This window comes from Ammodytes marinus (genome assembly GCF_949987685.1).
Source record: "Ammodytes marinus genome assembly, chromosome: 2".
NCBI classification, from domain to species: domain Eukaryota; kingdom Metazoa; phylum Chordata; class Actinopteri; order Uranoscopiformes; family Ammodytidae; genus Ammodytes; species Ammodytes marinus.
Genome location: NC_137231.1, coordinates 19,081,727 through 19,096,258, shown reverse-complemented (window position 1 = coordinate 19,096,258; position 14,532 = coordinate 19,081,727). Strand labels below are relative to the sequence as shown.

Below are 14,532 nucleotides of genomic sequence, written 5' to 3'. Positions count from 1 at the left end.
AGCAACCAGTACACAGACTTGGCCAAGTTAACGCCTAATTGCTTCAAGCTGTATTCCTAACTATAAATATGGATTGCATGTGTGTGCAATATTAAAACTCCAAATCAAAACATGGTCAGTATGTAAATGAATGGTTATCTAGGACATAACTTAGCAACTTGGACATCTATGAGGAAGGAATAAACATTCTGCCCCTGCAGTAAAATAAGGCCCTTGGTTAATTGTGCTCATTTAAGAACTAATTTCAGCAGCATTTCTTGAAATCTAACAAACACACACACCAACTCCTTACTATCTTTCGGTCGTAGTTCTCCCCGCTGCTGTAGGTGGTGGTCAGTGTTGACGAGCATTCCTCCAGGTACCATGGCTTGCGTCCGCTTTCAGCTGTGCTGGAGATGGAGATGGTGTAAATGGAGTTGGTGTAGCCATCGCAGGAGCAGTGGTCTCTGCTGCGCCCGCCGTTTCCTGAAGCCCACACGAAGATGGAGCCGCGGCCCTTCCTCCCCTGACACCAAAAGATACAAAGAGGATAAAGTAAGAGGCTGCAGGTTTGTCTCAGCACCAACTCATAATAACTGCTGCTCACCAGACATTGTATTGGCTTCTTTTTTAAATGTTCCTTTAAAGTCTGTCAGAAGGGCAGGAGCAAATGAGTGTTCAGAGTGGAGTCTAAAGAAGAGAGGATCAAGGCCAGCAACAGACAAAGAGGAGGAAGATATCAGTAGGCAGCAAAGTCCAGCAGTTTCAACTGGACAAAATATAGTGAAGACCATTGACCTCATCAAGTCCATTTTCTAATCCTTGTTTTTCTGTATTCAAGTTGTGCTATTTATGCTGTTTAGCTGCATAGTCAGATCTTTTTAAAGGTCTATCAGTTCTGTACATATCTGTCTAACTGTTTTGCTCTTTTAAAAAGGTTGTAACTTTTATTTGAAAAGTTGCATGAAACATTTTTATCTTTATCTGAAAAAGGAATTAGCGTTATAATTGACTTGATTGTACACAAATATGACAGGAGCAAAGCAATTAAGCCACACAAAAAAATGCATATAAAGACAAGAGTTTGTTTTGCACAGCAGATATATAGGGAGCATAAATAATTAATAATGTTTACTCTTTTTGTTTCAGTATTCAGTAAAAAATATTTTTAATTGGAAACCTTTTCAAACTGAATGCCATTGTATACACTATTCAACTGGACATTGTACTTCCAGAATTGGACAATTTGAAAATGCTGTTAACCCAGGCATGATGGAGTCACACTTAGGGAGTTACAGTTCCGCTGTTGACCAACCGAGTCAGCGAAAGAGACATGGGACAAACTGACTGACAGTGACAATGACATTCACGCTGTTTGGCAAGACACGCACGCGCACACACACACACACACACACACACACACACACACACACACACACACACACACACACACACACACACACACACACACACACACACACACACACACACACACACACACACACACACACACACACACACACACACACACACACACACACACACACACACACACACACACACACACACACACACACACACACAAAAGGTGTAATGGAGTTCTTCTAAAGAGGGCTTCTGTCGAGCAGCGATAAGCGAGAGGATCCCTTTTGAGTGAGATGGGGATCAGACTCGAGAGATGGAGAGCGCTTTGAAGAGCAGTTAGCAAAAGAACAATGGGGTACAAAAAAGGAAAAGGGACACTGAGTGGAAAATACAGGGTGTGTGTGTGTGTGTGTGTGTGTGTGTGTGTGTGTGTGTGTGTGTGTGTGTGTGTGTGTGTGTGTGTGTGTGTAAGCATAAAAGGCTATGAAACAATGTGAAACAGACAAACAATCACCATTATTATATTAAAAGAGAGCAAATAACTTATTTTCTTTCTGTTAATTAATTTGTTGGGTGTCATAACACAAATTGAAACCCAAATTTATCTTGCAAACATTTATAGATAGCTTTTCAAATGTGGGTATATTTACTTTCAGTTTTGCACTGTTGGTGAACAAAACAAAATAAAGGCAAAAGGAATCTAGTTGTAGTCTTGCGATATGAGACCCCCTGTCTTTTCAAAATCTCATTCTGTGACTGAGAACTAATGATTAATTGTCCTCAGGTGTGAGTTGATTGTCTTTAGATGTGAGAGGGTGTCAGCCTTCAGTCTTTTAAAAGTATTTTAAAAGTCCTCTAGTGTAAGCCCAGCATTAGTTGCTTTTTACCGTCCAGAACGTTTGCCAGGACTGACATAACATAGGTAGAAGGATTTAGTGCATTTGGGTTGCTTTAAATTGAGAAATTTCTTGTTTATTCCCAAAATTCCCATGGAAAGTTTCCAAATTTGAAAATTCCCTGAATTTTGCAATCCTACTCACAAGCATGCCATTTCTACTCAGCTTCACAAAAACAGACAACACACACACACAGCAACAGGACGGCATGTGGGCACATACAAATGCCAAGCCTCTACCATTTGGACTGATATCTTCCTCACCTCTGTCTTCTTAATAGGCCAACCTGTCAGGAGAGACAAGGACTCTCTTTTACTCGCACCTGTCCGCTTCTTATTTGTTCTTCTCTCTCCCTTTTCACTTCTTCACAACATCCCACAGGTTCTCAGGCTAGAAGTCAGAGTGTTTAGTTTCTTTCTCACCTCCTCAAAGGCCTACATCTGCTTAACCAAATGGCCGAAAGCCAGTTGCAGGAAACTTTGTGAACGTATGCATGTGTGAAATGTTACCTATAAATTATCATCTGTTAGAGCTTTTCCACTCAACTCAGCCAACAACACAGCACCAGATTATCTTGTGCAACATAAGCTATGAATATGTAAATAGTTATATGCTAATAAAGCAGGGCTGCTCTCTAATGTACAGAGGAGATTCACTCCTCTGTACATTAGAGACAGCCACGGACGACTTTGGGATACGAGTAAATGAGCATGAAACAGACAAATTTGCTTCTGTCTTTTCTAACCATATGAATACCAATATTAACATCTTAGCTGGGCAAGAAAGCACATATTTATTTGTATATATTTCTGTATGTAAATGCACATGTGCCTACCAAGCGGATGCCATTCTCAAAGGCCTGCCTGGCTAGAGATGCGGGTCCATCCACGGTCTTCCCATCATCATCAGGTCCCCAGCTGGCGCTGTAGATATCGATATGCTGCGGCTGGAGGCTCAGAGATTTGGCTTCCACCATATCTGTTACATCGCCGTCCAGCATTCTCACACCTGATTAACAAACACAAAATAATACATGCGCAAACCTAACTTTAATTCCTTTTATGTGTATTTACACAAGACTGAAGAAAAGTTTTTTTTAAAGCAGCCAACCTATGGGGCTTGATGTCCCGCCATATTAACGTAATTCAAATAAATCAAGTCATTAATTGGGTCTTATCAATGCATTAATTAGTAATCATTTCCATGTAAGTATGCTAGTTCCACATAAAACTTGGTTGTATTAAGAGAAAATTAATTTGTAAGCATTATAGACTAGAAAAAGAGTAATTATTATGAATATAGTAGAAATTATTAATATATTGCTTGCGCACGGCACAAAGGTATGCATCCTTGATTGATTATGAAGTTTTAGACCAAATATGTAGAAGTTATCATATTTATATCATGCTGGCGGCAAATACATGCGCATACTGAAGGCCACAGTAACGACGGGCATGAAGCAGCATGAAATGACTTTGGCTAAACCCCGCCTCCCTCTGATTTGATTGGCTTCTGTGACCAAAGCTTGAAATGAGTGACGAGCGGGACACACACAGCGACCTGCTTCCTACGGGCACTGCACTAGTTGCACCAGGAACTGAAAAATAACTTTACTGACTGTCTTCCTTGCCCCATTTCAGACATGACAGTATCCTTTCAAATGACATACACAAGTGGGTTTTTTTTACACTAAGATACACATATTTATGACACAAGTCACAACATACCTCTGCAGGTATTTTTTTTAAATACATTCTGTTGAAGAATCACTCACCTCCTATTCTGGCATTGTAGGCAATTCCCACGATGCAGTGTGAGTTGTTTGCTGAAGCAGCAACTTCGCCGGCACATCTTGTCCCATGTCTAAGCAAAGAGCGGGAATGAACAGTTTAGTACGCAAATCTAGAACACACGTGTGTATACACAAACAGTAGAGCAAACATAGCGATAAACATGCAGCTTTGAAGTGAAAGCAAGGACACTTGCACGTAAACACATTTCCACTGAATAACGTGAAGATACCTGAAGCAATCCTGAACAGTGTGTAACAAATGTGGCAAAACGTTAGTCGAAATGTAGCTTTTTCCTCACAGGCCAAACAGAGAATGGAAGAGGAAGTCGTTCAATATTTGAAATGCCGTCAGGACAAATGTGTTTAGAGTGATAGTTTGGTCCCGTTTTATATTTTCTATGGGCAGCATGGAAGTGCTGTGCTCCCCAAGCGCACATAGACAGTGACATCCACAATAACAATGATAACTAAAACCAAGTTATTACTGAAACTACACACACTGCAATAACTAAACACACAAACACACACACACACACACACACACACACACACACACACACGTGCGCTACAGTGTGACATTCCACCAGTAACTGCAGTGGTTTCAATCGGCCCTGGGTCAGCAACCAGTGTAAACAAACATAAGTGTGTTAGCGTCTGCCGCCTCCGCAAAAACACCACTTTCTGGATTGGTACAAACACACTCACATGCACCCCCTGCAGAGAACATCTGCATCACAACACCCCCAGGAAAAGCTCTGCCAAGGAAACCCAGCATCTAGCCATTGAAACCCCAGGGAAGACTCAGAGAAGTTTTAAAGTCCAGGGAAGCACTCAGACTAAGGAAAATATGTTTCACAGTAAACTCATTTTAGGTTAACCTTTCTTTATGATCAAAGATTTAAAATAAAAATACTAAGGCATTGCTCTCTGTGTATTGCATCATATATCAGTGATTCTTGAGAATTGGGACAAAACAGGGTGCAATGTTGAAAAAATACAAACCCTATGTTTAGGCAAATTAAATTACATGTATGTTTCCAACATATGAGCTACTGAGCTACACTTTGATACGACCTCCCAGCTTTTGTTTTTATCAAAATGGGCTTTTTACTTTGCCATTCCTTATTTTGTGTCAACACCGTCAGACACCAAAAACACAAATGAATTTTCCCTCAATTTATGCTAGACCCATGAGATGTATAGTGATCACAAATATTCACCAAGACTGACAGAGGCCACAAAAAATATTTTCAAAATGTATATGACTGTAGATATTTTATATTGATTTTCCTCTATGTTCTTCAGTTGAACTGTGTAATAGAATGTTTACTTTAAAATTAACAGCAATCAAGATGTGTTTCAAATTTCAAAACACATTCTCATGTTAGGTAACTGGTAAGATTTTCACATATGACCAACCATTCCTCAACAACTATGAAATATCATTATGTATTGTTATAAATCTGACGGAGTTGACACATATCTGACGGAGTTGACAAGTATCTGACGGAGTTGACAAGTATATCTTATGAATTTGACATATCGGACGGTGGTGACAAAAACCCAGATAACCATCAAATATGTAGAATAATCAATAACAGTGATTTTATAACAGCATATTATTGGTTGAGCGTTAATTCAAGATTCACATTACAGTCTTTCAATCAGACTTGCTCTAAAAGACTCAGACCAAATCGCCTCATTTTGTATATCATCCTGTACTTTTTTAAGCATCATCCATGACAAAAGAAGATTGTGAGAGTTTCCATAAATACAGTATTAGAAAAACTAAACCCTATTTCTGTGTTTAATACAATAACTTGAAAACCACCCAAATATGATTCCTTCACATTGAATGTCAACTCCGTCATTGGCCTGTCACCACCGTCAGACAGGAAATCTGACGGAGTTGACATATTTAACGTTTCTTAAACAAAACAAATGGAATTAATCTAGTTAGACATTTGTTTTTTTCTGTTGATGATTGGTGCTAGTATGAACTACTTCAGGAATACAAAATTATCGAAACATTTCAAATAACTTCTTCAGAAATTGTAAGTCGGTGTTGACATATGGTTGTGATGCATGACTTTCAAGATTTGGAATGTAAAATATTCTAAAACTACAACACTTATCAGAGCCTTTCTGACTCTAATGTACTCTGCAGAGGTAGAAAGTGACAAGAGGTCCTTCATAGTGACAGATGCCCCTTGTTTTGGCTGATTTTCTTACTTTTTAATGCATTGGCTGAAGGTGGTGACAAAAAGTGTCCCACCACTTTGAAACCATATACAACATGAATGTGTTGAAGAAAAACAGTTTTTATTGATATGAGAGATTATTTAGTGTTGCTTATGATGAAAAAAACACTTTTTAAACTTTAAAGTACATTTTTAATAGGTTTTATTGCATATGAAAGTTTGAAACCCTCTCTGTGGACACACTGTTTTGGACGTCGTGAGAAGATAACAAGTGTCATAATAATATTATGTTGACATAATAATGATAAAATTAAATTTAAGGGGACAATTGTGCTCCAGACATTCTATTCTTAATCCCTAATAACATCTACAATTTTAAATATTTGTATTTTTAAAGATAACAGCAGTTACATATGGAAGACGGCCTTTTGTCCCGGTTCTCAATAATCACTGATATATATATATATAATATATTTACCGATGCAATTGTCATTCTTCTCAACTCTTTCTACAACTATTAAATAAAGTTTTTTTAACTGCTCATTAGTAGTAGTTATACATCGCTCACATAATGTTTCACCCACAATCTGTCCCATGATTTTCAGTAGTACAGTCCTCCACTGTCCTTTTCATTAATGCAATACAAAACAAAACAATAGCACAGTTAAAAGCACAACATAAACCTATTGATCTAGAGCACTTTTCTTTATCTCATGATGAAAGCGGAATGGGTTTTTCAACTTTTCAACATTTGCAGTCTCCTCCTTGAGTGTTCCATTAGAGTACCATTTCTAGCATACATGAAAATGTTCGGCAATGATCTTAAGACACACTTTGAATTCACATCCCTGCTCCAGGGGATCTGCACTATGGCTGACCCTGCACTCTGACCTTCTCCGAAGTGTGGTTACTTGAGAGGGGATGTGCGAAAAGACAAATTCAATGTAACCATTGACTAATAAAGTAACTTAACTGTGAAAACCTTATTTTTATCTTCTGTAAAATTGGAATGACCTCGCAAGTTTACATAAAGGAAACATACACATATTAAACTGTGTGGGTTTAAACGTTAAATGGCTGCAAATTACTGATTGCCCCCTCTGTCATAGTTAATGAGCCAAACTGCTGGCTCCCTCTTTCAAAACGCTTGAACAGTCTTCACTCAGTTCACTTCGCTCCACCAATCCATAAAATCGTCTGTCTAGCCAGCTTTGTGTTTTCCTGTATTTTCCATAATACACAATACACATCTGTGTCACAGTCATTCAGGGATCTCTCTGTGTTTCAACCAGAACTATATTATGTTTGTGCAATGGATTCAAGTTTATGTGAACAATACTCCTGCTGGATTTTTTTTAAATGCAAACTCATTATTTTTACCTTTCTTAAGGTTTCAAAGGATAGAGCCACTTCAACTCACATTTAACTGTATTTCTATTTGTTTTTAAGATGTGTCTAAATCTCTTTTGTCTCTTCTTCAAAAAGCAACTATAAAGCTTACTAAGATTTCAGATTTTTAGAAAAAAATCTATTTGGAGACCAACATCAAAAATTATGTTACATTTTCTCCAAGTCAATTTCTGTTACAGAGTCACATAGACAGAAAGTAAGAAAACATTATTTTGCAAATAACTATTTTCTTTTTGTGGTTTGCTAGTTTTTTTCTCTTCTTACATTCAAAACACAGACAGCACAAACGATTAGAATGTACAAGCATTATCTAATTGTTGTTGCTAAACAACGCAAAGTTTGACAACATTCCATAGTTTGCCAGAAGTAACTGAAGATAGCCTTATTCCTCAGAAGTCTAACAGACTGTGTGCTTCTTGCCTTCCAGGCATGATGATCAGTTATAACTTGCCAGCCACCTCACAACAACCTTACACATGTATTCAGCTCCCATTGGAAATGTGGCCGCAGTGTTTGGATTAAACTAAAATGATTTATTTAAGGAGTTGTTCGGGGGGAAAAGAATAGTAATATTATAAGTCAATAGGGAAAACATAATTTCTGTCCACGTATGACATCATCAACTATGAATTCAGCCTTAAAAGAAAAAAAAAGCTCATTCAGCTGCATCTGTAGGCCTAATGTCTTTAAGACAATGCATTACCAGCAGGGACTGAGCCACTGCCAAAGCACTTGAGCTGCTATATGCAAACACACAGACCAAAAAGCACTCACTGGCACAAGACAAGTGCCTGAACAAGCGAGTCTTTTTTCCCTCTTACACGCAAATACACACGCCTACACATATATACACACATTTTTCGAAGCGAAATAACCACAACACACCCATAAATAGTACAATCAAATACACAGATATAAATCAGCACACCCAACAAGGTCAGACACAGCACATACAAACCTATTGAGGCAAACATTTTGTTTAGAAAAAAACACTGCCACACAGAAGAGAATTTGGACAACTATAACAATAACACATTTAACTCACAAACCTTAATTTTTCCCTGACCCTCCTGTAATCATAAATAATCTTTCTCTCCCTAGCAATAGATCAAGGTTGAAATAATGTCTTACTTGTTCTCGTTGGATGCGTCATACCGAGGCATGGGATCCATATCGTTGCCGTTGACATCAAAGCTGGCTTGAGGGTCCTGCGGGGAGACACAAGTAAAGTCAAAACAAGAGAATTAAAAACCTAAATGAAAGTTGTAATAATGATCAGGGGAGAGAAAACTTCCATCAGGTAACATCGGGGTCAATAGAAAAGTAGGTCCAAAACTACCCGTGTGTGTGTATGTGGGCGCGTCTGTCTGCGTGCATTTGTGTGTGTGTGTGTGTTTGCACTAGAGCTGTAAAACGCCAAAAAGCTTCTCAAACCCAATCCAACAGTTCACATTAGAATCGCTCACAACAGTTTTGTAAATCGAATGCAATCAGAGCTAACTCAATCTTTTGCGCCCCTCGCCCTTCGGCATCAACAAATCCAGGCATTAAGAGTAGCTTATAACAAATGCGTAGCCACTGTCAACTTGGTGTGAATCGTTTTTATTGCTCAGTTCCTTGATGGCTTTACCTGAAGCCTCAGGCCAAGAAGGCCTATATGAACTTAGCAACTGAAATCGAGACTCAGGCAAAAAAAAATTCCAATATTCTATTGTCCAATTTTGGTGAGCCTGTGCAAATTGTCAGCTGTTCTTAGCTGACAGGAGTGGCACCCGTAGGGGTCTTCTGCTGCTGTAGCCCAAGGCTACAAGGTTGGTCGTTCAGAGATGGTATTCTGCATACCTTGGTTGTAACGAGTGGTTATTTGAGTTACTTTTGCCTTTCTATCATCTCGAACCAGTCAGCCCCTTCTCCTCTGACCTCCGACATCAACAAGGCATTTTCATCCACACAACTGCCGGTCACTGGATATTTTTCCTTTTTCGACCCTTCTCTGTAAACCCTAGCGATTGTTGTGCATGACAATCCCAGTAGATCAGCACTTTCTGAAATACTCAGACCAGCCCGTCTGGCACCATCAACCATGTCATGTTCAAAGTCATTTAAAATAGCTAAAAAAATATATTAAAAACAAAAAAAATCATAATGTTGATATAAATATGTACCTTTTTCCTTCAAAAAGAGATCATCAATGATATGTTTTTAAACAGATGTCTGTAATCTTGTTAAACAAGTGACTTGTTAATCCTTACTTACTCCGGCAGTGTACATATAAATTCCTATACCTATCCAAACCTCTAACACAGACATATAAAAAGGTTAATATTTGACCCACTCACCCAACATGTGCGCAAGCACACCAATACACATGCTCATAGCCGCCCTATATGCGCATACATACATACTCACGTAGTTCTGAAAGAGGTCTGGGTGGTTCCTCTCAATGCCGTCATCCAGTATGGTCACCACCACGTCTTTACCCGTGTATCCCCTCTTCCACGCCCCCATGATGTTCATGTCCGACTGGCAGTTATGGACGTCGTCATTGCAGTGCTGGAAAGATGGTGGCAGGACGTGAGGGAAGTGAGAGGAAGGGGGAAATAAACTAAATGTATTGGTGTCCTACAGATAAAAAACTTAAACTTTATGAATGTGCCCACATAATGACATTTTAAAGTTGTCAGACATAACATATGTCTTAGTTCACTGTTAAAATATAGGTATAAAAACAATGCTAATTAAAAGTTAGAGATGGAATCAATCCACAAGTGTGTATAATTGTTTAACACCCTGAACAATCGAAATCTTTTTTTATTTTTTTAGAAATGTAAGAAAGTTTGAAACCTGTGTGCCACAAGCTGTTTGTTTGCAAGCAAACATATATGTAATGTTACGACAGAATCCAACACCTCATAAGTCCCTAAATCCAAGTTATATCAGACAACTTTGACATAGAAAAGTTTCAACCATAAGTTATGTCAGGTCCTTTGTTAAACTGGCCGGAAGAAGCTTTTACTTTCATGAAAACCTGAAAAACACAAATCAAGTTCAGTGAGTTCTGTCCTACAGATAAAAAAATATGTTTAAAACCCCGGGTCAAAGTATTAGCAGTTATCTATACTGAGTTAACAATTGACAGAGCTGAGGACACTCAACCACACACACAAATACAGTACATATCTAAAAGAGCAATGATCTGAGGGTGTATGCAAACACTTGTGATAAGCCTGCAAATCTGTGCAATGTGAATTTTTATGTACACTGTGTGTGTGTGTGTGTGTGTGTGTGTGTGTGTGTGTGTGTGTGTGTGTGTGTGTGTGTGTGTGTGTGTGTGTGTGTGTGTGTGTGTGTGTGTGTGTGTGTGTGTGTGTGTGTGTGTGTGTGTGTGTGTGTGTGTGTGTGTGTGTGTGTGTGTGTGTGTGTGTGTGTGTGTGTGTGTGTGTGTGTGTGTGTGTGTGTGTGTGTGTGCGTGCGCGCGCGTGCGTGAGTGTGTGTGTGTGTGTGTGTGTGCATGTGTGCGTACATGCGTGCGGATGCACACGTTTGTGCGTGGGTGGGTGCTTGTGGGTGCCTCTGTGTGTTTGAACAAGTGCATGTCAACCGATCTCAAACACACAATATAGGAATGCAGGGACCAATACAGAGACACATATATATATATTTCTACCTCTCTGGACTTTCCTGTGATAAACCTTTATGATTGAACAGATAACCTCTTTCCTTGACCCTAACTTTCAAATTGAAGAGAGGCAGGACATTTCATCACTTGGGCTCTTTGGGTAAAATACACACACTCATACAAATCCCTCAGCTCCACTGACCCTGCAGTAATCAGGTTCATGCCATGACCTCAACTGACCTTTCACCCACAAACTGGATAAATGTGGCCAAAGAATGGCACACAGTGCTCCAAGAAGAATAGACAAACACAGCATAGACCAGACCAAATTATATTGGGCTCCATTTTTCATACCTACAGTGGGATTCATGTTTTTGGATGTGGCAAACATGGGGGAGAGATGTTTTTGTTTGGGAATACAGTGTACTCACAATGTACCACATGCTGCTCCACTTGGCGTCATTATAGAATATGTTGTTCTGGGCTGGGTTGCTATGGGCGGGGCTTGTTTGAGAAAGGGGCGGGGATACTTTGTAATCCCTCTTGATCCTCCTTTTCACCACCTGCTGCTGTATCCACTCCACCTGCAACACACAAGCACAGATGGGATACAAATGAAACTGAGCAGACATCGAGTAACAAACCGCAGTAGTAGAATGACTTCACAAATTGACTTCACAAATTGAACAATCGTTCGACAGGTGGAATTTCATCAAAGCTGAAAAATCATTTGTTCAAGATAACATCATCTTTAGGAAAATATATGAGAACATGATCTTCTAATGGGTGCTGCATCTTCAATAAACAAGTTAAAATACAGTGGTGGCTATATTTCCTCCTCTTTGCCTTGTGTGATGATGAACTCACACAAGGCAAAGATATAGACCATCTCCAGGGAATAAATATGGCTAGTATACAGTCACACCCAACCATTGAAGACACAACAACAGAAAGCAGCAGAGATTTTTTTTTGGATGAGCCGAATTCACATTAAATTTTAACTGAGGAAACAATGCTAAAGAGAAATGTATTTTTTTACTTGTGAAGGAGAGGTGACAATGCTACAAGGATCATTTGTAAATAACTTGAGGGCTTTTTCTTGTAACTCTACGTTAATGTAGCAAAGGTGAACAAACTAATACACCGTTAGAAAATAATATGCACATTAAGAACACATGAACACGTTAACCATCACCTGAATGTTAAAATATGTATACTTAAAAGTATTCTTAGTTACACTTTCTATGCTGATACTGTTTCCCTACAAGAGTTCTGCAGTATTTATCCATCAATTCATTTCTCCCTGGCTGCAAAATGGACAGACTAATACACACATATGCACCAAAGACATAAATGTCTCTCAGGTAACATCAATCTCTCAAATGTTATGGGCTCGCTTCGAGGCACAAGGCATTCCTTGGCAGGAATCTCGCTTGACTTTCAGACGGAATTTTCCGATTTCAAAATCAGCATTGTTGGACCTGAACAAGAGGGCTGGACCCGCTTGCTTGGCCCTGGTCACCTCTTTTCTAAAAAAAAATGAAATATTGTGTTTAGTCTAGCTGAAGTCCTGTAGACTTCATCTGTCTGAAAAGGATCCACATGAAGTTTGCATGTGCCAGTTATGATGACAGCACAGAAACCAAAATATTATCAGGCATAAAATTGGCACATCGTATACAACATGTGTAAAGTTTTATGATAGGGTCCACACAAATGTAAACATTTAAAGAGATGTATTTCTCTTTAAAGATTCATAGATTCTTCATTATGCTGCAGATAATCATGGTTGTGTGTGACAGCTTAAAAACAGTGCATTAGAAGTATCCATTCAATTTACCTCGGCTTTAGAGCAGGTGAAGATGAAATTTTGGTGGAGGTACTTCTAATTCAGCCATTATTTTATCAGTGTGCATGCACTGCTACTGAAATGACCGCTACACCACCTACTGTGGAATAAAGATATCTAGATGTATGCATGATGTACATACAGAGAGACTCCTTCCATTTATGAGAGGAAAATCATTTGAAACATTTTCACACTGAAAAGGTGTTTTGCTGCTGCATGGTCCAGATTTAGAAGCCTGGTGCTTTAGTGAACAATCTCCAACTGCAAAGTCGCAGAGCATTTATCCACATCAATACAAATCTGGCAGACAGAAGAAGAGGGAAACGCTGAGAAAATGACTGCATAGTGATTATCTGTTCTCATGCACTGAAACAATCTGCCAGGGTCTCGGGAGAGTTGGAGAAGGAAGGCAAAAAGACAAGATAAGAAGAGAGAAAGAGAGGCGATAAAGCACTGAAGAGAACAAATCCCAGGAGGGTCAATAAAATAAAATAAAGAAGGCCCAGCTGGAAGGGGAGTGATACCAAGAGTCGGCAATGCGGAGGGAGAGATTGATTTTATAAATAACATTGATTTCAAGTATGTAGCACTTTATAGATCGAGGAACAGACAAATTATTCTGTAAGTGACGTAATTTCATATAACTCAATAGTGTAGTGACCTTCCTAGAGCAAGATATGGGTGTAAAATAAATGGCAAATGGTAAAGTAGGGAGTCTAAGAGGTAAAAAAAACACAGAGATTTAGTTTGAGCCTAGCACTCCTCCGTCTGCCGAGGTCTCAGCTCATTTCGTTCCAAGTTGTCAGGATCTTCAGCTACAAAGCGAGCGTTTACACACGCCATTAACCTCAAAACAACACAGTCATCAGGAATTGTGCATGTGTGTGTCTGTGAAAAACCACTTGGTGTATCATTATAATTAGCATATATTAGCATAATCATTAACCACAATCTTTGATCGGCAGTCTAAATCTGAACTGCTCTTGTCCGTAATTTGGTAATTCCGAGGTCTAATGAGGAATGCATCACTGCGTCTCATCCCGCCACCAATCTCCTCGGCCATTAGTTCTTCCACAGACTGACGAGACAGAGCAAAGACTCTACAGAGGACGGCAAACAGAAACTATTTGCTGACAATGAATCGCAATTAGTGTGGGCTTCATCTCGTATTTCTCTGACGAAGATCCAAAAATCGAAAAAGGATTTCAGAACACTTTTAAAAACTTGCCCAGTGAAAAAGGAATTTAAGTGTCTCTACACCTCGTAAGGTGCTGCTCTGTTAAGGCCAGGACACACCAGTCCGACATGTTCCGACTACGCAAAAAATGGAGTCGGCCGTTTCAGGAAGCTCCAGTCTTCCCGTCGCGGCCAAAGAACACACCAAGACGACTGTTTATTTTCCGTACGCTCGCGGGACGTAA

General features: G+C 39.3%; 1 protein-coding gene across 2 annotated transcripts in view; it reads right to left on the bottom strand.

The window, feature by feature from the left end:
• Positions 1–14,532, bottom strand: part of pcsk5b (proprotein convertase subtilisin/kexin type 5b) — a 60,179-nt gene that overhangs the window by 33,890 nt on the left and 11,757 nt on the right. For both annotated transcript variants that reach the window (XM_080042074.1, XM_080042075.1), the window contains exons 3-8: positions 11,694–11,846; positions 10,053–10,196; positions 8,775–8,851; positions 4,015–4,103; positions 3,076–3,248; positions 293–505 (exon numbers count right to left, since the gene is read on the bottom strand). In XM_080042074.1, the coding sequence (XP_079898200.1) occupies positions 293–505; positions 3,076–3,248; positions 4,015–4,103; positions 8,775–8,851; positions 10,053–10,196; positions 11,694–11,846 (849 nt within the window). The remainder of the gene's footprint in view (positions 1–292; positions 506–3,075; positions 3,249–4,014; positions 4,104–8,774; positions 8,852–10,052; positions 10,197–11,693; positions 11,847–14,532) is intronic.